This window comes from Stylophora pistillata, chromosome 2 (genome assembly GCF_964205215.1).
Source record: "Stylophora pistillata chromosome 2, jaStyPist1.2, whole genome shotgun sequence".
NCBI classification, from domain to species: Eukaryota; Metazoa; Cnidaria; class Anthozoa; order Scleractinia; family Pocilloporidae; genus Stylophora; species Stylophora pistillata.
In genome coordinates this window covers 53,477,045-53,501,715 of record NC_142520.1, presented here as the reverse complement: position 1 = coordinate 53,501,715, position 24,671 = coordinate 53,477,045, and the positions used below count along the sequence as shown (strand labels likewise).

Genomic DNA, 24,671 nt, shown 5'->3' with positions numbered 1-24,671 from the left:
AGCTCTGATAGCAGCTTTTACCCCCAGTGAAAAGAGGAACTGAAAGTTTGAACTTTATCATTTAAGAGACCACCCAGTTATGTTGGTTACCGTTTCAATAAGTGTCCAAAGTAGCAGGCTCCCACGGGCTTGGCCATATGAATATTTCAGTTTTAAAAAAGTTCACCTTTCAATCAGAAAGGTTGTTTCCATACAGTACATTACTTATTTAAGATCGTTTCATACCATTCTGCCATAATTAATCCCTGATTAGTACTCTACACGATCAAATTTTTTTCGACAATTCAAGTCTGCTTCTTGAACTGATTTTTGTTAAAGGCGGATGGAACAGATATGTTTTACTTTGTCCATGGATATCAAACATGGATTGAATACCTGACTCACATAGAACAAGATGGCGCTTGGGGTGATCACTTGATTCTGTGTGCCGCAGCAAACAACTTTGAAATGTGCATTCGTGTGGTCAGCAGTCTACCCCACAGCAATGATGTAATCATTATGCCACATTGTCCAGTTGACGAAAGTAAACAACTTGTGCTGGGACATATTCATGAGCTGCACTATGTTAGCCTTCAACCCGCGCAAGGTATAGCTCATTACAGCACACTTAGTAATTGTAGTCTTAGTTCCATGACAGTTTATTTCGTTTAATGAGTCACATAAAATTATAAATCTTCCTCTTAACTCTTAGATGACGGTAAATTCAGGCTTTAACGTCAAGGCTTTTCTCCATTTTCTTATCCATTCTCTTTCTTTGCTTATTTAACATACTTCATGACGTGGTTTGTTTTCATAAACTTCTTGCCAGTACTAATTGACGGTTAATCGCCCGCTAGATTGAAACGGCATTTCATGCAGTTTATTCTCCTTTTCTTTCTAATCGTTCTGTTGTGTTTGTTGTTTTTACAGGTTAAAAGACAGGCTATCAACACAGTCATTATGCTCGGCCCAGATCTCTTTAAAAAAAACTCGGCCGAGTGAAGATGTCACCAAACGTTTGCCGTTGGGCGAAAGAAGAAACAAAGTCTTTCAGAAGTTTAAAAGTTTTCTTTTCGGAAGTAGTCTCTCTCGATAAATTGAGTATTTGTCACGGTGCATATAATTCTGTAAAAACAGAAAATCATCAAGATAAGACAATTCACGGAAAAATGATTTCGCTATTTTACTGAAAGCGCCAGAAAAAATTTTTATTTTCGGTTTAGACTGGAGATGGACGGTGGACGAGGTGGATGGTCAATTTGAAAACACGCAACTTGAACAATTCACGTGGAATATTTTTGTTTCCATAAAGCGCGATAAAGCATTTGTAAATAAATTTCAATGTTTAAAGTGTAGGTTTGAAACATTTTGTTGGTGTTGTAGATTGATTTCCTAAGTACTTGCTGTGCTTGTATACACATCTTGTAAACCCAGCTAGAGCGGTTAGTGCTCACAAATCACAGAAATATCTAAACAAATACGCTTTTTATGGCACGATTTAGGGATACTAGCGTTTCTGTTCTCCTAGGTCTCCCCTCAATGCAGCTTTGTTAATACTTATTCTAAATTTCTGATAAAAAGAATTCAAGAATATCTGCAGCTGTTTTAGACAGCACCCGTGATCATAGCCACACCGTTGACTGGGTATAGGAGATGGGCGGAAACGGGGAGGGAAGATAAGAAATATCGAATGTACAAGTGATAGTTTATTGGCAGCGAAAGTAAATAAGTGCACCCCTCCCCCCTGATTATTTCCTCTCTTACCCTCCCCTTCCCCTTTCAGTTGCAGCGACCCATTAAGGCGAACACTTCGTGAAAAACTGTCGATGGGGATAGCAATGATTAGGAAGAGAATTTTAACATTAGCCGTATAAAATGGCCACAACGTCAACGTTAGGCGTGAAAGTCATCTTCCCGAGGGGCCCTCATTTGATTGTCGCATCTGTAATAAAAGGCAAGATCAGTGACCGTGACTTTCTACTTATTGACCAGCGATTGATTTGACTATTCAAGCTTCAAAACGTAGACCTTGTAAAACCTCTCTTTTGAGCCATTCGCTTTAAGTGCCTCCATATTAAAAGATAAACCACCATTATTCCACTGGAAAGACTTGACCCTTCCAGTTCAAATTCCCTTCCCCACCTTGGTAAGGTTCAAAGGACGACAGTCAAAAGCCCGTGGGTTGCCCCAGATGTGAAGCTGAGAATTAATCGGTGTACAACATCACTGACACCGATTCAACAGTCTTTTAACTTGAAAATCTAAAAAAGAATGTCAGTTAGTACGCCAAGTAAAAATAATTCGATTGAGTTAATAACCACACCTACATAAAAAAAGACAAACTCGTGATTATTAGTGACTCTTTTTCTCTACAATGAATTTCGAGCAGAAAAACGCAAACACGAGGTAAAAAGGTTGCAAGATGTATTTTCAAACAAAAAAACTCGATATTTTGGATTTTAAAATACTGATGATTTTCAAAAGCGTACCATGGGCTCCAAATTAAATGAAATGGTCCCGTTTACTTAAACCATACCTCGATCATTCCTATGCAAATCTATAAAATTAATATGGGCCTGCTTTCTTTCGCGCTTTTCATGAGCAACTTTATTTGTCTCTACTTGGGGCACTGATATCCGCCATTTCACGGCTACCGACGCTCGTTTTAGTTTTCGTAGATTTTTTAGGATGAAGAGGCATGTCTGGAAAAAAAAACCATACCACGTCGCTATGTTCACCATAAGGTGTCTCTGACTGAAATGAGGATGGTAATTTTTCGGTCGATGTGCCGCCTCTTATGCGGTCTTGAAAAAAAGTCGCTCTTAATACCTCAAGAAGACAGAGAAAGTCCAGAAACCGCCTTTATCAAACTCGAAAAGATTTCAAAGCGAAAATCTCAAGAATGTTCTCCCGAAGAAAAATTAACAAAACTTAAGCTTGTTCTCCGCTACATGAAATTCACGCAGATTTTTATTCTACACTGTATGTGTCATTTTCAAATGATCTGAGGATCCTGGAATAGTTTGTAGAATGAATCAAGCGTGAAACAGGAACCTAACCTCGGTCATCAAGTCAGGCAGAAGTTAAAAGGAGATCCCCAGCAGTAACTAAAGACTGCAGATGAAGATAAAGCAGCATACATGTTACTTCTTACACATATTTCTTACCTTGGAATATTCGCAGTTTACTGTCTGGGATTTGCTCTTAGTAGAGTATCTTGCTGTGTCATATGAATGCGCATACCGCTGCAGTTTCCAATGTCTCTCCTTATTTGATTAAATCCATGGAAACGAGTTTTGATTGTAGTACAAGTCAAGTTTTGTAGTTTTGTTTATTCATATACGTGTAGTTATTCCTGTGTTTGCTCGGAAACTCAAAGTATTGTTTAAATATTGTCCAGTCAGTAAACCAGTGGCCGGTCATTCACTAAGACATGCAGTCAACCAACCAGTGGCCGGTCATTTACTAAGACATGGAGTCAGTCAACCAGTGGCTGGTCATTCACTAAGATGACATGTAGTCAGTCAATCAGTCTATCAGTCGTACAGTCAGTCGGTCGAACGACTATGCTCATTGTATTGTTTTGAGTTTTTGAGTAAGCCCCTACACTCTCATAGTCCCTTACTTCACTCATGATTGCACACCGGAATAAGGTTGTTCAAAGGTGGGTTAAGAAAACCCAGGGTGAGTGTGAAATCTGATTTTAGATCTCAAAGTTTTGAAAGAAAATTCAATATGATTTTTTTTTGTCTACATGTTTTGTTCCAGTAAATGGTTTGAACCCGGGGGTAACATGTGAAGGTGTAGTCTGATCGTCCGGGTGAGTGTAGTCCTGAGAAGGACTGTTGTCGGTGGCAGTGACTGACGTTTCGACAACCTGTGCGGAAGTCATCATCAGAGTCAAGTGAATGATTGTTGTCAGTAGAATGTTCTTATTCCAGTTCGTGTGAAATGATCGGTTGGTTTTGCCGTGATGTTATTGGCTGTAAGACTAAAGTGACGTAAGTCGGTCGTGATTGGTCTGTTTCGGTCTGTCGGTAAAGTTAGGTTGTTCTTTTTCGGTCGTTTGTGATGTTCATGTCGTGAATGAGTCGTTTGTATGGGGCGGGTAGTTGTTGACATCTGTTTAGGGGAGTCTGTTCTAAGTTAGTAAACCAGCTTTCCAGAGTCAGTCGTTGAAAATAGTCAGTGCTGTAGGTTAGGTATTGCGCAGAGTCCCAGTCAATGTTGTGGTTGGTAAGTCGATGGTGTTCAGCAATGTGATTGCTGACATCACCTTTCCTCGTCGCCCGTCTGTGTTCAGTCAGTCTTGTTGTGAGGTTTCTGCCAGTCTCACCGATGTAGGAGGCTTGGCAGTCGGAACAATTGATCTTATAAATCGTTCCCTGTCTGTTCCTCGGTTCGTCTTTGTCTTTAACGTTGGTTAGTAACATAGCGACGTGGTATGGTTTTTTTTTCCAGACATGCCTCTTCATCCTAAAATACTAACCAACATTTCATTCAGCGGTCATAGCAAACCCGAAAGTAGACTATTATTTCTTTAAGCAATATCTTACCTTGAAGTCCGCCTTTAGGTAAAGTTTTGAGTTCTTGAGCTTTTCCTGCCATCCTCTTACCGTGCTATCTTCAACCAGGCCTTTAAGTTGATTTAGGAGTGAAATCATCTTGTCAAATGCAGAGGCTCCATCGGCTGCAAAATAGTCCAGTCCCTGGAGGCTCTTTCTGACCGTCGCGCTACAAGCAGCTAATACACGCCAAAGTGTTCTTTTACTGAAAGGGGTAAATCCGACTTCTTTGCAATATTGCTCATATTGAACAGCAATTCCCTCTGGTATTAGACACCGAACTACATTTGGTACTTCCAATACGTTACCGTTGGACAGTCGTAGACTCCTTTGACCAAAAGGCATATCTTGAATAATATGTGGGCTTGTAATGAACTGCAAAAAATGGTCAAGTTGGGCCTCGTCTATCCGTACCCTCGCTGAAGGCCCTACAGAAACGGGCGTCACTACTCCATGCTGAAGGCGATGTAAGTTCGCCACAGTGTATCTATACTGGGTCAGACCGGGAATAAATTCTTGTATAGTAGAAAAACTCGCAGCGGCACTCATAATTGAAGGATTTGTCTCCTTGTGTCCCAGCTGCCGGCATTTTTGTAAGTTTCTGCTATGGCCTCGAGGTAAAGACGATGGGATGGGAGCATTGTACCCTCTAAACCAAGCTCATCATTGACGGCCCTTGAAGCTTGTAGTGCTGACCAAAGATAACCTGAGTTTTCGGGGGACACAACCTTTAACACTGCGACGAGGATATCACTAGCGCGTTGTATGTACCTTCGTTTCGTTCTATCAGCACTCTTTAACCACTCAAACTGTGGATTATCAACCGTTTTTACTACACTCCGAAAGGAATTCATTAAGCAGCCTTAAAGGTTTGTTGGCAAAAAGAACCACTTCACCTGAGCTAGTTGTACTTGTGTTTTCGGATGACCCAAAAATGTAGCTGTCGTCAATGGAAAGGTGTTTTACATTCTCACATATATCTTCTGTACTACTTGCCTCGGCTTCCTTATGGGAGGAAAAAATATGAAAAGTAATTTAATGATCGCAAATTAATGCAAGATACTGATTAAACCTATGGACTGCCTACCTGTTTAAACGACAATTACCAATAAAAATGTTTCCTGTCTTTTCTGTGCGGACACGGGTTCAACAACAACTGTTGGTGAAGAAAAGGCAGTTTCTGTAGAGTTCGCAGAAGTAGACACCATCATTTTACCCAGATGATCCCGGCATTGCTTGCAAATAGCTACGGATCGAAAAAAAAAAAAAAAAAACAGAAGAGTTAGGGAAGGATAAATGGGCATGGTAATAGAAACGGTGGTATTCTAAGTCCTTCTTACTGATTAACGCTCACTCGTACTTTAGCGTAACCTAAAAGGGGATACTTGGAAGTGAGCGCCCAGGAGAATAGGGGGCGGGAGAGGAAAGGGCAGGAAGAGCGAGTTAGAAAATAGTGGGAAGTGGGATAAATTTGTTGAAACCACGCAACAATGCTTTTAAATATTTGGCAATCGAAGAATGGATAAAGACAGGAAGCTACGAAAAAAGGGGTGGGAGCCGGGAAGGCAAGATACCCGTACCGAACCCGACAGGAGACCCCCTGTTCCACCCCTAAATGGCTATTCGGTCGGCTATTTTGCTCCGAAGGAGCATTTCCAACGATAGTTTAGGCAAGGAAAGAGACCACTGACTCAGTTGTCTGCAATATTGGCCGTTTGTTGGCGTTCCTCATCCTCTAGGGCACAGTGCGTCCCTTTCATTTGTCAAAAGAGGGTCAAAGCAATAAGAGTGTATTTGATTTACTTAATTTTTCTCAGAGGGCACGGTAACGAATCCTGCAATCTGATTGGTTCTTTACCCGGTCAGTATTTTCCTATCTCTACCCACGGTAACGGTAACGCTTTCGTGAGTCGCCGAGTACATCCCTACTTTCGTTGCCATTTTTCATTAATATATCTCGTATTGGTTTCAGAATTCATTTGCATAAGCAATAGTGTCATTACGTTGGTTAACAAGGGGTCTAAAAACCGTCTATAATTAATTTAAATCGTTCACAAAAAGTACCTAGAAAGTTAAAATGTGAGGTATTTGGTTACAGTTGAACTAATCGCTGGAACTTTCATTCATTCAATATCTGAATTTTCTCAAACAATTTGTTCGTAATAAAAGAGCAAGCAAAGTTTTAATTTTAGTTCTCAACAAATTTACGCTCTCGGTGAGTATTTCCAAGTCCGTTCAATTTGAAATTTTTAACCATGAATTGCACAACAGAAACTGAAGGAATTCGATTAGAAAAGGCCGCATTAAATGCTCTTGTGTCTCGTCGGAGTGTATCATTCGAATTTAGTTTTTACGGAGGAAAGATCAGATTTACACACGCCATTGCAGAAAACAAAAGAGCAAACTCTCACAACTTCAAAATAAAAAATTTGAATTTACTTACAATTACTTTCCTCGCCGTTTACTTAACGAACAGAGGTAAATCCTCGTACATCAATTAATTTTCGATGAGAGTGAACATTAGTTTTCATAAGATCATTGACTGTTCTTAAAGAAAACATTGACAAGACAGTCCTTGCCAAACTAGTCTGGTTGTTTTTCAAAAGAGTACATGCGCTTTTTTTTTTCTTACGCACTCTCTAATTGACAGGTGTCAGTTTGTGATAGATACTTGTAAAAATAATGTTTTATAGTTTGTTTGGAAGCGTTTTAAATCACCTTTATCAATACGCAAATGAAAATGTTTCAGTAAAGCATCTCTCTATAGTTTGCATCACCTCTTTTTTAACCACGGCATTTACTCGCTCAAAAAATTGCTCAGCTTATGGAAGATCTTGCTGTATTTACAGCTCTAAATCACGATTCGGGTTCTTTCGGAAAGGATTTCGTTAAGTTAAAAAAAAAAAAAACCTTTATTTACCGGCTAAGGGTCGGTCCGTATGGTGAAAAACGGTGACCTCAGTCTTAAAAAGGCTGCCCTTGGCCTACGGCTTCGGGCAACATTTTCAAGACCGAGGTCACCGTTTTTCACCGTACGAACCTCCCAGCCGGAAAATAACAAATATTTATTTCTCCTACTAAAGCAGTGTACGGTTTAACTGCACTTACCCGACCCAACTGTGACCAGCATTCCAGTTTCTTTAAAAACAAAACAAGATTGTTTTCTGTCAATTTCACGATCACCTCGACAGGTTGTCGACTTGTGACCCGCTACTTCTGCTGGAATGCAACATCTAGTCTTGCCTGTTCGCCAGCGAGTACCGCACGCGTCTCTGTGTTTAGGGCATACCGTCATATGCAACTGACTGTCCTGTGTGATGAAAATCCTTGGTAAAGAAAACTTAATTGGTAAATTATTGCTGTATAAATGAATAGTCCAAATGTATTCATGTTGTAATCGAAAATTGTAAATCAAAATGATCTTTATTAACCTGCCCGTGTAAGTAATAATTTCCTCTCGTTGCTGACGTTTTCAACATCCGTCAAAATGCTACAACTCTTCAAGTGAGCTGTAACATCTCTAGTACAGTCTTTCAACTCGACAAAGTCGGTCACGTTTGGATTTTCAGAACTTGCACCAAAAGCCCCCCCAAGAAGAGAGGCAATGCTACAAAATGATATCGTTATCTTTTCTTGCTCTGTGAAAGACTTAGTACGTGTTTACCTTTAAGAGGAAGAGCGTGATTGCATCATGGAAAATGATGGCCCAGATTGCAACACGGTTTAACTGCTACCGTGACATAAGTCCTTTTTATCAAGTTTTATGACAGAAATGTGGCCATTTTTCCGAAAAATATTAGGGTAAATATCGTAATAAACAGTTTGGCTGTTATCTTGTGGTGAAAAACTACACGGCAGAAGCTTACGGTGTTGCGTGACTTTGTTTACTCACATAACTTTTTTCAAGATATCCGCGATAATTCAAAAGAAATCATATTATCGCAGTTGCAGAAAACGTAGCTACTCAACTAAGAATAATGTCGATAATAAACACCTGGTCAACAAAAATGGTGAACTATACAGCGGCCCTTATCTATAGTTAGGTGTAGGTAGTGCTGTTGAAATAGCAGGTCAACAATAACAGAGTCTTCTGAAATTCAAATTATCAGAAAATTTCGTATCTACACATCAATTTACAGTCCTCTTCAGCAATGTCTACGGATTTCTTACTGAATAATTTCATATCATTTCCATATCAAAAATTTTTTAACCATCTTTAACTATCTTGTGTACTTCGTAGCTCTCCAGTACGATTTCTACAACTGATCATCATGCAAATTTCTGACCTTAGCCACAGTGCGTCGCAAACTCTTTTATTTTGCCGGCACTTTTCTGAATTACCCAAAACTTTTATTTCATATTATTTTTGCATAAGGACTAAACTTTGTGCCAGCATGCAGTTTGACATGATTTCTCAAATACCAAGACGTGTTTTCAAGGCTTGAAGTTGCTCGATTTTTCGCTTTTTACAAGTGTTTGAGAGTACTTTGTTAAAAAATCATGTAAATTTTAAAATTAAACCAAAGCTCCTAAAAGTGCCATAAATAACAATCAAATGAATTATGTTTTTCATTAAAAATACCGCCGATTTCTTACGAAACATCCTCCCTCAGTACTAGCACACTAAAGTTGCTCAATTTTACTGTATTTTTCGCATAATTAATTAGGTAAAAACCCGAATTTTCGTTTTTCCCCATTTTCTCGTAGACATTTGATATTTCAAACTTTGAAATATTTTTTTCGAATACATCTCCCCAAAGGGGTTTCCCAGGGAAATTATCAGAATTTTCGATTTTTTTAGCCTGGCCAGCGATTCTCGATATTTACAGTCACGACCTCTTAAATTGGCCGATAGCTCAGTAATACTGTCAGCGGTTCAGGGCCCTTGATTATTGACCGTATAAACGGAATTGCCAGGGTTGCATTGAAAACTCCAGAGTCAGACATAACACAATCTGGTTTTACTCCCAATCACACTTCATTCCATTCTTTTATCAAGCCACCTATCGATTAACTCTTGAAATTCCTTAGGTTTAACAGCGTGGGTAAGGACACCACAAAAACTATAATCAGCTTTAGCTTCTGATTTTTCGGAAAGTTTTAATATAACAAAGGGACACGTTCTTGTCAATCGATAACCGGGTGTCAGGCACTCAAAGGGAAAAATTCAAATGTTCAGGGTATCAGCCGTCCCTATTTACAATTCCAAATGGCGAAACATTTAACTTTTTACATCAGCGTATTTTCAGTTTCGTTTACGATGTGAGCGTGAAATTTTGCATGTGTCATTTTATGGTAAAGATCCTTAACATATCAAAAGTTTGTTTCAAACAGTAAGAAAACATGCAAAGAACTTAAGGCGTTTTATCCTGGTTTTGATAAAAAATGCTGATTCTGCAAAAAAAATCAAAGCTATGATCCTTTCATCAGATAAAGCTTATCGACTTACATTTCTGTGTCAAATTAGAAGTTTATTGAGTTAAAGTAAGTGGATTTATTAAACGTAAAAGTTTACATTTTTCCATCTTCCAAAGTTTGCAATGTAGAATAGGCCACATGGTCAAGTTATCAGTAGCACATACACTCAACAGTTACAGTGAAAACCCGCATGTAACAAATTAGTAGTATTCTGCCCAAAAAATTTTGACTTGATGGCGGTACATTCCAGGATAATGCCCGAGGTTTGTACCCATGACATGTATCAGTTGCAATGGACTCGTACCTCTGTATCGATCTGTAGCGCTTTACTTAATTATACAGACAACTTTCTTCTGAGAGCAAGTACAATAATTGTGATAATCCGTTCTACTTTCTGTATTTTTTCGAGTCACTTTTATTCGTAAAGGTTAATAATACATAACCACGCGATATGTTCTTGTCAATCGATAAGCGTTGTCAGGCACTCAAACTGAAACAATTTAAATGTTCAGCGTATGAGCCGTCCTCATTTAAAATTCAAATGGCGGAAAATCGAACTTTTTACATCCGCGGTCTTTTTTGGGTTATGATCATCAACATATAAAAAGTTTGTTTGAAAAAAGAAAACGAAGAAGTCATTCATACGCCGTTTTATCGTGGTTTTTCCACAAAAAAACTGTTGACTCAGCAGAAATTTAAAACTTCGATCCTTTCATCAGATAGAGCGCATCGACTTACACTTCTGTGCCAAATGATAAGTATATTACGTTAAAGTAAATGGATTTATACCCCTAACCCTAACTAAAACCCTAGCCCTAACCCTAAAAAAACCCTACCCCTAACTCTAGTCTAACCCTAACCCTAAAGTGAGCTAAATAGACATACTGGCAGACAAACAAGCAGATAGACTTATAGACAGACAAGCATATGGAAGGCTGGACAGACACTAACAGTAAGACAGAAAGATAGACAAGCATGCACAGATAGACAGAGTGGCATTTTGACATACATACACAGATAGAACGACAGAGAGGGAGATGGAATTACAGACAGATAGCCTTAGACACAGATAAAGAGATAGACAGACACAGGCAAATACGCAGACAGACAGACAGGCAAAGAAGCAGACAGACCGAAAGACGGACAGACACTAGATCGACCGACCGACGGACAGAAAGACAGATAAAAAGACAGGTAAACAGAGGGGTAAATAACTTACCAAACATTTCTGACGGCTGTGATTTTGGGCAAAGAAGAGTCCGATAATAATTGTCCGAAATTTTTAAGTGTCCAAAATTTTACGGTAAAATAACACAACGCTGGTAAGTCGCAACAAACCTGATGTGACGAGGAAGTGTTTTGAAATAGCAGGATTAATGGACACTGTCACTAAGGAAATTAAACCAGAAGATCCTTTAAATATTTGTAGTCTTAGATTTATAAGCCACTTTGAGTTACAAAGATCTTATGTCGGTCAAATTTTTGGTACGAGACTGCACAAAATACTTAATAAACTGTCAGAATTTGTATTTTTTTCTCATCGTTGTATCTGTAAACCCTTAAGGGCGCAGTCAAACAATCATTTCCGCACTTTTTTCCAGTTCATTTCGTGTTTGTAAATTTGCTCTCATTTTAATTTAATCAAGTTTCATATTGACAAACAAATGACAGTTACATCAATCGATTGATCAATCTGAATACATATTTGCTGACAATTATCACCTTAATAAAAAAGACGTTTTTTCAATGCCATTACTTGCATTTACTAAAAAAGAAAATGACGTCTCGCAAATACCACCTTAACTCTTTGGTAATCTGATATTACGGTTTAGTAGTACCACTATATAGAATCACTTACAGACAGAAAATGTGCGAGGTTAAGGAATTCGTAGGAAGTCATATCGTTTCAAAAAATAACTATTTGGGTACATCTCGGTGTACACTATAAAACACCGGGATAAGCTCCGGCCTGATGGGCATCTTGGCTCGAACGTGAACTTTACGTTACCTAATTTAAATTTCTAAATGTCTACAATTGTTAAATTGCCAAACGTGCTGTTATTAAGGGTTGCAATATCTTCAAAACGTGCTACAAACGGAGGAGCTAATTTATCAGTGGTGACAATAGCTGCTCCGTAGGGAGGGGTGACTGTGCGAGTCGATAGCCGCGACAGTGCCAATTGTTGGCTGACCAGAAAAGTCACAGTCTTGTCATCATAAATAAATATCGAAGCACAGCGCTTGTTCTGTCTCGCTAGCCGGCGAAGTTGTTCCTCTACGGTGGACAAGCTGTGCTGATCACATACCCTAACAGGGTATGTCTGTGCAAGTTTAACAGTGGCATTACGGTGGACAAGCTGTGCTGATCACATACCCTAACAGGGTATGTCTGTCCAAGTTTAACAGTGGCATATCTGCTGAATAATTGACCAGCTTCGGCGGCATTCAGGTATCCATGTCGCAATGAATGACGGGAATTGTCATACAACACGTTTCCAAGATGGATGCACAAGTAAAGAAACTTTGTCCAATCTGAGGGCAGGTCAGGTTTGCGAGCGGAAGCGAAAGGTCGATTGTTAGGAACGTGTGAGCGACTGCTAAAGAAATCAGACTACAGGCATTGCTTCCATTGCGACCATCGATACTAGACTGGCAAAATTCTGGGGGGAACATCCAACTGTACACGTCACCATCGACCAAGGAAACAGGTTCAACTTGTTTGGAAGGTTGTGTCACAATATCGTCACCCAGTTCCGCCCCAATGTCATCCCACTCTGGTTCACTCGAGGCAGACTCCTCATCATCATCTCCAAACTGTTGATTGTTGCTCTCAGCGAATTCGAACTCACTAAAATCACCTTTTGTAGCCGCTTTAAACATGGCAACTCCTTGGGCGATTTGTGCCTTAGCAAAGTCCAAACCTTTTCGTGCTAATGAGATCTTTCCGCGCACAGCAAGGGACTCTGTGCCTTCATAGCAATAACGGCCCTCCTGAAAAAGAAGCCAAAATATCATTCAGTCTGTCTTTACTTAGTCCATGTGTTTTTATATGCAACAATTCAAATTTACAATATATTTGTGTGTATATGAATATGGACGGAAACGTGTGCATGTACGTTTGCGTGATTGCCCTTGCAGACCACTAGCTTGGCTGGAACAAAAACCTGGCAGAGATTAACTAAAGGTTGATCTAACGTTGGGAGAGAAGAATCAAAGGTAATGTCAGAGGCACACCTACCGAGCTACCTTCAGAGGAGGAAACTGGCCCACTTGCCTCGTCCAATATACAATCTTCATTACATTCTAAAAATTGAAGAGTACATGGATTTAATAACATGCAACAATCATTATTTTGCACCAAAATGGAAATGCTGTTCGCATACCTGACAAAACTGCTTTCTGACTTTCAATTGTTGATAAGATTTCTGGAATAACAGTGTCCTTGTAGAACCTCAAAAGTCCAGTCATCTCTTTTTTTCAAAAGTACCTTCTCCTCTGTCAACCCTCTACCCTCCAGATACTTCTCCACAACTTGTTTCTTAGTACGAAGAGGCATTTCTGAAAAAAAAAAAAAAAAAAAAATAGAAAATAAAAAAGAAAGACATCCAAAATCTAATTAAGACATTAGTTTGTTAAAACTGGTAACCAAATATGGCGTCCTTAAATCGTGCACGATTGCAAAGCAAGTCATAATTTATCACAGCGTAAAAGTGTCATCACAGGGTACAAAGAAGTTCAATTTTCCAGCTTGCCCGAATTTCCCCCAAAATAATCTCCCAAAAAACTTTCACTTCCCTTCAGGCACGTTGTGGGTAAAATCCACTAACCCAACAGCAAAATCCCGTGGCTAGCCTGGGGCTATAGGACACCAACTTCTTTGTACCCTGTATCGCCACATGCTAATCATCATCTTAAAATCAAATGGGACTCATTAAAATCATTTTGGGGGTGTTTGCAGTTTAAATCAAAATCATGCATTTCGTGTTCTTTCTTTTCACAAGTTTTCACAATACAGTCATATAAACATGAATATATTAAAATATTAAAATATATACACTGCATTGTAATTTATTTACCACCAGTCTGATCATGTAGAGTCCACGGAAAGTTGTTGTCAAGGGCATCTGCAATTTCCACTTTACAATCTGTGATAGCAAGACCATTGTACTCTGAAATAAGCCTTGCAAGGTCTGATTTTTCTTCAGTGATCTTTTTGCGTAAGCGATGACGTTGTTTTGAGGTATGTACTAGGGAAAATACAATTGTAACAAAAAGGAGAAAAAAGGCAAATTATGTCAGTAAAATAATTTATTAATCATCTGTCCTAATCATGCACAGTCACATAGGCCTTCACTGTCTTGCTCCAGCAATTTACTAGTTCAGTCATCGTCATTTTCCCCAGGTCTGATGTAAGCAATACATAATGAATTAGTTCTTTTTTCCTCTCATCCAAGTTCAGCTAGGCCTTCAGCTTACAGAGCATAATAGTAACATCCAAGGTGTGGTCCTCCTTCTGGCAAGCAGTCGTATTGCATTGTTATTAACTGTGTCTGTTTCTGCAGTCATAACCCCATCCACCTACAGAATAGCCAAAGCCCCTATTTGCCAGCTTGTTCAGAGTTCCTGTCAGCGCCTTCACAGCTACTGTAGCAGTCACAGGACCTGAATACTAATGTACCTCAACCTGACAGCCATTCCCCTACTTAACTATTGCCCACTTCCCACGAGTGAGGACGTTAGGGGTTGGTCTTTTGGGAAGCATCTTAATCAATAAAGATGGAAAAGTGAAGCATGACTAAATACACATATTGATGACCAAAAGGCATAATTATAATGAATAAGGAAATAAACTAACCTGCTAGTCGATTGATATTTTTCAATCTCTGCTTTATAGAAGAGGCCATATATTCAATCTTCTGATGAAGTTCAAACGATTTCTGAATAGCAGCCCCATCTTCAGATGAAGATTTCCTGTCAAGTTCTGAAAATGAACAAGGTAGTGCTCATCAATCAACAGGTTTTGCAGACAGGATGCAAGTTTAAATTCTTCAACTCAAACAGCATTAAAACTCTAAATGGAAAATCAGGACCAAAAATCTTAGCACAAATCACTACTCAAATAATTAATTTCCCAAAAGTACGTTTAGCATGATCTCAGACTTCCGATGTCCAGACGCCAAGATTACAGGATTCAACATCTACTCCAAGTTCTCTAGCCAATGCATAGAAATCTTGACAATGCTGTTTCAGGTCCTTTTTTACCTGTGCAATATAAAATACGTATATAAAAATAAATACCATGTGATGCTTCCACTGATTTTTGTAATTATATCAAGAAAAATGTTTCATGACAAAACATAAACAATTTCGTCTACATTCCCAGCATAATGGGGAAAAAGTTAAAAATTAATAATTAACATAATTATAATAACAAGCATTAAATGCATGATTCTAATATTATAAAAAATATTATTTAACTGTTATTAAAATAATACTCATTCACACATGTTCAAATCATTTTTAACTAATGATACCAGAGTTGAGTCAAGCAAACTGTCACTGTGCTATGAATGCAAATGACCTTTGCAAATCTTTTAGATTACAAATCAGCGAGGTTAAGAATTTTACGGGAATTCCAAGCAATAGCATGTTCAGTTAACAACTCCTCTCGACCAGAGGAAAAAAAGGAAAAAATTAATGACAACAATGATTTCATTAGAATAATCAAAAGATTTAACATTAGCATATATTATGTCAGCATTCCTTCATGCTTAGGGAAATGAATGGGAAGGAGGTTGTACTGCATAAACACTATTGAGTTAGAAATTTACCAACAGTTAATTTATGATCATTTAGAGGTCAAATAAAGACGTATATACAACCTTCAGGGCACATGTGCTTTGATGTTGATCCACAGCGTGATACATAGCTGTTTATCTGTTCCACTTCTTCTCCTGTAGAGCGAGCAGACACCTCCTGCCACCACCCACCCCCCCAAAGAACCTAGCATGTGTAATGCAAAATATTCCTTTAGAATGTAACATCTAGTTTTTAGTTTGTTCAAGTTAAATTCAGATTAAAATAAATCTTACATGGTTGGGTTCATTGTGGAAGCAAACATCTACTTTTATAATATCCTTTATTTACTTTTCCTCAAAATATATAAATTTCTTCTTACTCTATAAGTGTCAAAACAAGTAGGAGCCACCCACAATGTTTAAATGAAATACTATGAATGAAAAGTGTACTTGACAGGACCAACTGTGAGCCTTTCCATGCATAACTGACAATGCTGGCTTCATTTTTGATGCACTCTGGGGATCTTTTTTCATCAGCCATGGCCAGTATTTGCAGACAACATCTTCCCAAAAGTATGTTACTTTTCTAGGAATCATGTCCTGAATTTGAATATAATGAGCATAACCATACACTTCACCATAAAACATGTTCATTGCTCGTTGCGCAGTCCCATGTCGGCAGCCAGTAATGGTCAGCCCAGTCTCATCAAGACGCTTTTTTTTCTTGAGGGTGTTTCTTGCTGCATGCCAGTGGGACTCACCACAACTGTTATTACCAGTTTCCTTTTATAAAAAATTGGACAATATAGTAAAAACTAAGGCACAATTTACAAAGAGTAAAACAAGTAATACAAAAGCTTTTATCATACATTAATTAATGTCAGAGATTAAGGTCATAGCATGCATTTGCCTAGCAAAAAAAACATTAATATCTCTGTTTATCAATGGCAGGGACATAACTGCAATGGGAAAGAATAAATTTATTTATAAACATAAAAGAGGATACCAACAAAACCAAGAGTAAAAAAAACTTACATACTGATTTGTATTCTTGTAAACTTTGGCTAGATGATTATCAACTTTGTCATTGCTTAAAATGAATGTTTCACTATAATAGGAATCTTGTTTTCTCCTAAAAACAAAAAAAAAATTACAAAACAGGGTAGGAGAGTAAAATTAAATTATAGTTATTTAAAAAGGAAAGGTTGGATGTTTTACCTCAATTTTAATTGCATAATAAAAAATAATCACAACCTATAAGAAATTACTTACATGTGTATAAGGAGGGAGAAAAAAATCAAGAAAATACTTGTCTATTATCAATTACAATTCGAAACATTAATTTAATACAACAGGGTTGTCATTAGAAGCCGGTAGGCGGCGGAAATCCGCCGGCTGTCAGACCATTTTGCGCCGGCTACTTTGTGAAGCAGAATTTTTGTAATAATTTGGATATATCCACAAAGTTGTAATGGTAAATTGGCCACCGTAACGATTACAAAAGCTGACGTTTCGAGCTTTAGCCCTCCGTCGGAGCGAAAGAATTTTTGTAATATTGAGATCTGTCTTCCCAAGAAATCTTTCTTTTTGTAAATCTGAAGCTTAGTTTAGTGATCATTCTCTTGTATACTCCTGATGTTATGGAAGACAGAAAAACCTAAAAACCTATACAGGAAATACTGTACAAAAACTATCAGTGGTACAGCTAACTAACGAGTAACATGAAATGCGTGACTTAGCGAAGCACGAAACTGATCGCAATTCACACGTGCGTTGATGCTTCGAAAATCGAAAATGGATGGCCAGCGAAGAAAGCGATCTCTTCAAGATTACTTTTCAGGTCAATCGTAGAAGACGAAATCTAGCGAAAACGAGGCCGGGCCACCAAGGTAAGAAAGAGTTTCGATTGCTGTCAAATATCATAATTACGAAGCTCACCGAGGCATTTAATAACACAGACATATCTCATTTAAATATAATGGCAAATTATTGCCGATCAACTACATACTTTCAAAAGAGCTTTAAGAGCGTTGGAAAAGGAAGTTTATCAAGATCTATTTCACCTTGCTGAATCAGTTGTGTTCATTCCACTCTAAATAATTACAAAGGCAGGAAGATTCGCCTTAATTTGCCGTAAACACGTACCGCTATAACGCTAAATAATCACAGAAAGATGTTCTCTTGAGTTCGGGACAGCTAGACTTTCATTAATTGCTGCTTTAGACCCGCAGAAAAGAGCATGTTTTACGTTATCCGAAGGAGACATTTTGAAGGAAAATTTCTTCATTTTGTTTACGATTTCGACAAAGTTCTTCGATCATTGTAAATTTCGTTCCAACCATACGTGGCCGTCAAAGTTGCCGTCAAAGTTGCCGCCAGATTGTTTTTTTTTAAGATTTCGCGACGTTAGCAATTGTTCACCAAATCAATTGAATTAAAATACCTACAATTTAACTTTCTTAAAATTTATGGACCTTTTCGAGTCCTTGTTATGGATTTAAAAGGTCAAATGTTTCATGTCATCGTGATTTGCAAAGCTCGTTGCATTCGGCGGGTGATTTCCAGATGTTTATCAGTTGTGATGTTTAGAGATAAGAGGAAATACTTTGATAGACAAAACATACGCCTATTTTAAATTCGGAAGTAGAGCTTGAATCCAGGGGGTTTTCACAGCGAAAAAGGGGGGAATTGAATTGCAACACGATGAACCAAATTTATAAACCAGATTCTATGGACAAAAAAAAAAACAAAAACAAAAACAGAAACAAAAACAAAACAAGACAAAAACGCAATGAAAGAAAACGTTATGAGAATAGAAGGCTGAAGCATTTTCGTTGTCGAAGAAGTTCATGAAGAAAACGAATCTTCATTCATTTATTGCTTCTAGAAATTGTGACCGAGAACACCAACGTTTCATCAGAAAAAGAAAGTGGTGGAATTAAGGAAAGAAACTTTCCACGTTTGTACATATTTTTGAACTGATTTTAACATCAATGTGTGGCTAAAAATGCTACTTAAATATGCCCCAGAATGCTGGAAAGTACGTCACAGAGAGTTTCGCAATTCAAAATTTTTCGGGGGAACATGCCCTCGGGCCCCCCTAGAGAGGCGTGTTGCGTAGCAACACGCTGTGCTTGCTCTGCAAGCACAATTTACTTCAGCCGCCTACTCAGTTTAGATCAGACACCTATTACATTTTCTAATGACAACCCTGATACAACAAAATAGCTTATGGCTTTCAAAAAAATAACAAAAACTTTCATCATTAGCTCTCCAAGTGAGAAGCGATGCATAAAAGATAAAAGAGGTGCAACTTTGAGATGCTACTTCAATGTTACCCACCACCTGGAAACAAGGCCATTAATAATTGTTGTCCTTATTTAGGAGAAACAATTACATACATTAAATGCACGTTAAATGACAGGTTACTTACTCTTCAGCTGACTTGTAACGATACAACTTGGCATTGCCGTCCACATGGGCTGAGTGCTGGTAGGTAGCACAGGCTGGGCATACCATAAAGTCCTTGAATTGTAGCAAATTAATCTCATGGTTGCAGAACTTCCATTCTTTAAATGCAATACTAAATGCAGAGTCATTTATAACACCAACCTAAGAATTAGATGTAAAAGATGAAAGAATAACATAAACTGATAAATACATTTCATAATCTCTGATGGGTATGTTTGCAACACTTTCAACATAGATTACTTGATGGAGAGGCATTGACTAATTTGATTCACTGTAAAAAAAGCTACATTTTGTTAAATGTGTGAGTCAATTATAGGATACCAGGCATCACTCTTGGAGTAGGGGATGGAGATTCTAAAATCGCACTCCTTTGAAAGGAACAAAATGTATTTAACAATATTTGGTCTTTTTAGTAGAGGACCTTACCAAAAGGGAATCATGGGATTTTTTTTTATGGAGTGGGTTGCTGGCTGGCTTGGGACGGAAAATAGACACACAATTTAAATTTACATTTAAATTTTTTAACAAAAAAATGTAAAAGGTACAAAGCATTAACTATGTGTATATGAATTTAACCTTTTAAAAATATTTGAACAGAAATGACCATTTTGTACACTTTATAGCATTGTAACCTACCCTTCCTCTTAAAATAGAGAAATCTTCCAAAGATCTGAGAAAACCACTTTTAGATGATCCAGGGAGGTGCTTTTGAAGTAAATCCCACCTGGTGAGAAGATCTTGAGAAAAAAGGTATTGGGTATTTGCTAAAGTAGCAGGCCAATACCCTTCACTCACGAGTTGATTTACATCGAGTGGATTAACGGAATACTCACAACAGCTGCAGCAATAGACAGCGACATTTAAATCAAACCTTCCTATGGAAAAGACAATAATAAAAAAAACAGACAAAAATAGTTTTATCTATCACTACAGACAACTGCAATACGTAAAACTTAACTGATGTGAATGCTAAATGGTCAACTGGTGTTAAAAAGATTGAAATTATAGGTAAAAATACTGTACCATTAGCAGTGACAACAATACATCCTTTATTGGTTAAAGAGACTGGCTCAAAGGAATCAACAGCCTTGCATACAGCACATAATTATATTGTAGACTGAATTGACACTATGTGGCAGACATCGCACTGTTAATTGAAAACAAGTAAGCAAAAGAAACACCTATTCAGTAAGTGAAAATAAAAGCAACAGAAATATAAAATTTTCTTATCATATGAGGGGGATATATACAAATGGCAGGTACTACAACCAGAAACACCAGAACACCAACTAACAACAAGGTTAGTTTAGGATTAGAAATAGGGCTACAACTGACAGTTAGTGGTTAACGCAATTAAAGGTTAGCTGCTGGTGTTTTGGGTGGGTAGGGTTTCACTTAGCTTTTTTAAGAGTATTCTGGGTTTTTATGTAGTCTCCCTCGCAGTCGTTTTTTTTGGATGTCACGCAAAGCTCCCCCAAAAGAACGGCTGCTGACAACCGAACTACATTCTTTTCTCATTGTCTTTGCGGTTTGGTCGTGGTCTATTGAACAGACCAATCACATACCAGAAAATCTGAATGACGTAAGGTTTCACACAAAAATGTGGATGTTGGGAGAAACACTGAAGAAATTTGTTGATGAGAGCTTGAAATGTTTCACATGTTCATCATTGTGCCCTGGTAAAGATAGAGTATATATTTTTGGGAAAACTTCTCACAATTTCGTTGAAATTATAGAATCTACGCTTAACATAGACGTCAACTGCTACGCCAACGAAACGAACACTAGATAGTTTGAGCGGTTGTTCAAGTTTCAGTGAGCAACTGAGAAAGTAGAAGAAGCTAAAAACTGAACAGAAGCTCTTTATTCGCACTATTTCAAGAGGTTACTACAGATTATAAAAGTCAGAATATATAAGAAACAGTAAATTACATCAATAATCAAAAGGAAATGCAAGACGCCTTTCAATCTAGGTCAAGGGCTGAACGCTTGCTTCGACCTACAGATGGAGATCAGGAGGAAAAAAGCACGTGCTTGCCGTCAACAAACCGGGCGAAGCTTCGAGAACACTGCAATTTAGGTCGGCCAAATGTCTCCTACACTACTTGTACTTCTTCATTTGCCAGTCTGCTGCTAGCCGGAGTGAACCCGATTAGTTGTGTTCGTGGCTTCTTATCACCGGTACAGGAAATCGGCCCGAATTATCGAGTGTTTCCGCACGTTGGCACAACGCAACAACAATAACAATAGTATGACCACTTTCATCGGTAACATGGTCAAACACGAGCGGGAGTGCTTGATATATTAACGATTTCCCGGATCCTGTAGGCAACTTAACAAAAACATCTTCTTTCTCGACTAAAACCTTTTAAATTGCAAGCTTCTGGTGAGCTTTAGGCTCAAAAATTTTGAACTTTGACGACGCTTTGCGAAAAGCTCTTTCAAGCACCGCCATTTGTCTTGTGTTTTCCACATGAGGATCGCAATAGAAAACGATATCTGATTGGACGAGTCTCAAAAGGTGAGTCTGGCGCGAAAAGGTTCCTGAAAATGGAACCCGAGCTGTGATTCGCCAATTCGGAGAAAGGAATGTAGTTCGGTTGTCAGCAGCCGTTCTTTTGGGGGAGCGTTGCGTGACATCCAAAAAAAACAGCTGCAAGGGAGACTAGGTTTTATGAGGTGTTCCTGATTTTAGTACAAAATGCCCATACAAGCTTCCAACTGAAATCATACCTTTTCAAATATATACCCACATGAGGGTGTAGTAACAGGTAATCTCTTTTATTAAATCTTGAGGCACTTCAATAACCACTTGACCTTGTTTAAAATAAACAATGCCATGTTTTTGTATAATCCATATCTTGGAATTCCTATTCTTTCATGTACACGAACCAACGGCCTTTAATGAGAGCCCTTTTCGCCTGGGCTTTCCCATATAGTCCACGATATATAGGGAGTAGCCCATCCGGAGGCAGTAACAAGAAGTAATGGTCATTTACAAATAATATCAACACAAACCCAAGAAATATATTGAAGATTTCAAAATAAAATATAATTATGTAAAATTTGGTTACATTTAAACATTAAACATTATACTTACATACATATATCCATGAACATACATACTTTATTGACTTTTCCCGAGAGGGCTTTTCAAAGACAACATTGCTATTTACAATTAAAAATAAGAATGACTAAAATAAGGTTCTAACTTACCTACTGTTGTTAAGTTTCCTTCCCCGTCTGAAGACACTGATGGTGCCCCGGGTTTAAAAAACCCTTCATGATAGATTTCTCTATCATGAAAAGGATTTCTTCTGTGCAAATCATTGTCACACTTTGCACACATGATCTCTTTCAAGCCACACTGCCGACAACGGACAAGAGATTGGTCTTTCTTGCAGTGTACACAAGGAGCTGATGGTAGAAGGGGCTCCAACTCTAACAGTGACTTCCTCATTTGAAGTCTTTTGTTGGCCCAGCTTTTGCCTAGATCCTCAATCCTTGTAGTCCAACTCTTCTGGATTGTTGGAGGCTTGGTATAAGTCGCACATTCCTCAATAGGTTGATCTAAATCTACAAAAATATTTGTATAAACATAACAAAACATAAAACACAACATATAACATAAAGCAAAACAAAATAGACATGATATAACACAACACAACATAACATGTTTATTTCATAACTATAAGACCTTTAAATAATGTTTATTTAAATGTATATTTAGATTACGATTACTTTGATAGTTGATGAGGGCATCACCAGAATTGACTATCAAGCGATAATTGTGAGCAAATAATTTTATTTGTTTTAGTATAAATCTCACAATCCTTCAAAACTGAGAAACAAAACTATCACATCTCCATGTGAGACACAAAATGCAACAGAAAGAAACAGCCACCATTTTGTAGAGAATCACTACCCACTTTCTATCACAGAATAAAACTTGGCAGCAGGTAGCACAAGCCAACCAGAGAAACGCATTCGTGATAGATAAATACACATAGACAAATTTTAAAAGTAACTTTAGAGCCAAGGTTAATATAATAAATTCATTTAACTCTTATAACAAAAGAGTAAAAATTGATGCAAGTAAATGTTTTCATTTAAATGCATGCAATGAAGAAAAAAATATTTAGTTTGATCAAAATGCTGAATAAGCTTGACGAACGTATACATGTAACAGTACCATCTGAAAAATTATCCGTATACAAGTCTTCTAAATCCTCTGTAGGACCATCCAAGAAATCCACATCGTGGGCAATTGGAGAAGCTAAAAATAAAATCGAATATAGATAATGAGGAGAAGGGCAAAATTACCTAATTAATTCCGATTGATTTATAACCTTTTACCTTTACATCTAACTTGACATAACATGTCAACAACTAGACTCACCAGGAACAGCCGTGGTAGTACTGCTTAGTCGATTTTTTCTTCGTCGATATTTGGAGTACTTCGATCGTTTGCCTGTAAAAGGGTTTCTGCTGAAAACGGTAATATGCGGTTTCTTTTTCTTTTTTTTTTCGAGGCAAGTAGACACTCTGCCTCAGCCACGACAGTCGCTCAATGAAGCTTTTGTTTTTTCTTTTTCTCGCGTTGGAAATTGACTAAGCGTTCAGCCATTTAGCACGCAAACGCTTGTAAAAGTAGAGACTACGAAATATTATGCGAGACAGCCGCCATTTTGCTTTACACAGCAAGCGCGACAAAGGGGACCTGGGTATGACGGACAGGAATGAAACGGAGAATGATCACAACAATCATTTTCGGACGTGTGGTCAATTGATCCTATTGATCATTTCTCACCGGGAGCGGGCTTCGCTCAAGGTCTCATATTTTCGAAGAATTGCTTGAACAGAAGCGCTACCATTGAAGGTCTCCTCAGAGGCTATCAAAACATTGTCTTGGCTTCCTTATCAGCATTGAAAGATCTTCCACAAATTCTGAGATCAGTAGAATCCTCATTCCTTGATTATAAATTCAACAAATTGATTACAAAATACAAAGAGCACAGGACGTTCTCTTGAACCATGTAAAAAGAAAGACAAAAAAACAACAGAATTTGTCGTAGTATCATTACTTTGTCAATTAACCCAGTGTTATAGTTAGGTAGTGATGTAAATATGTAATAAAGCTGATAAGTAAGTTATCAAGTTATTTTTTATTTCTATCGGTCACCACAAGGTAAGATATAGTTTACGGAGGGGCGTATCAGAAAGAGGACAATATATTTGGGTCTGGTTTCATTTATTTATTAACCTGTTCATCTATCATTAAATTATTTTTTCAACAGCCAAGGAGGTTATCTGATTCCGCTGAATAAACTACTGTTACCAGACTTGCCAGAACGAATGAATGACTGAGCTGACCAGAAAGTCTGACTGCTCACCGTTAGCATTCAGGAGACGGTGTTCGTACTTTCTGTACGACGTTAGC

General features: G+C 38.0%; 3 protein-coding genes and 1 pseudogene across 8 annotated transcripts in view; 1 reads left to right on the top strand and 3 right to left on the bottom strand.

The window, feature by feature from the left end:
* Positions 1–24,671, top strand: part of LOC148740337 (uncharacterized) — a 129,723-nt gene that overhangs the window by 20,164 nt on the left and 84,888 nt on the right. Inside the window, exon 13 of the mRNA XM_088750428.1 lies at positions 319–586. Coding sequence (XP_088606554.1) covers positions 319–586 — 268 coding nt within the window. The remainder of the gene's footprint in view (positions 1–318; positions 587–24,671) is intronic.
* On the bottom strand, positions 4,512–11,188 carry LOC148740341 (uncharacterized; annotated as a pseudogene). Its single transcript, XR_015996754.1, has 3 exons — positions 11,182–11,188; positions 7,653–7,708; positions 4,512–5,549 (listed from the first exon to the last, which is right to left on the bottom strand). The product of XR_015996754.1 is annotated as an uncharacterized LOC148740341 (transcript).
* Positions 11,568–14,178, bottom strand: LOC148740340 (uncharacterized). The gene is made up of 4 exons (XM_088750604.1): positions 14,039–14,178; positions 13,346–13,520; positions 13,201–13,265; positions 11,568–12,953 (listed from the first exon to the last, which is right to left on the bottom strand). The coding sequence occupies exons 2-4, from the start codon at positions 13,428–13,430 to the stop codon at positions 12,408–12,410; spliced, it is 696 nt and encodes a 231-aa protein (XP_088606730.1). The 5' UTR covers positions 13,431–13,520; positions 14,039–14,178; the 3' UTR covers positions 11,568–12,407.
* Positions 14,195–24,671, bottom strand: part of LOC148740330 (uncharacterized) — a 191,029-nt gene continuing 180,552 nt past the window's right edge. The window contains exons 1-11 of one of the 5 annotated variants that reach the window (XR_015997114.1): positions 23,588–24,258; positions 23,424–23,507; positions 22,448–22,807; positions 19,868–20,106; positions 19,194–19,372; positions 16,796–16,892; positions 16,399–16,543; positions 15,845–15,965; positions 15,104–15,224; positions 14,818–14,943; positions 14,195–14,209 (exon numbers count right to left, since the gene is read on the bottom strand). Coding sequence is in view for 3 of the 5 variants with exons in the window: in XM_088750518.1 (XP_088606644.1) it covers positions 16,151–16,543; positions 16,796–16,892; positions 19,194–19,372; positions 19,868–20,106; positions 22,448–22,807; positions 23,424–23,507; positions 23,588–23,612 (1,377 nt within the window). In the remaining 2 variants the exon portion in view is untranslated. Of the gene's footprint in view, positions 14,210–14,817; positions 14,944–15,103; positions 15,225–15,842; positions 16,544–16,795; positions 16,893–19,193; positions 19,373–19,867; positions 20,107–22,447; positions 22,808–23,423; positions 23,508–23,587 lie in introns of those variants that run through there. The other 4 variants (XM_088750519.1, XR_015997115.1, XM_088750520.1 and 1 more) reach the window with 4 other exon arrangements.

Bases quoted from the DNA above. Each gene is read 5' to 3' on its own strand.
- LOC148740340 (XM_088750604.1), bottom strand. From the start codon at position 13,430: ATGACTGGACTTTTGAGGTTCTACAAGGACACTGTTATTCCAGAAATC. The intron at 13,266-13,345 runs GTATGCGAACAG...TTCAATTTTTAG, and splicing joins TCAGAAAGCAGTTTTGTCAG to AATGTAATGAAGATTGTATA. The intron at 12,954-13,200 runs GTAGGTGTGCCT...CTTCTTTTTCAG, and splicing joins CCTCCTCTGAAGGTAGCTCG to GAGGGCCGTTATTGCTATGA.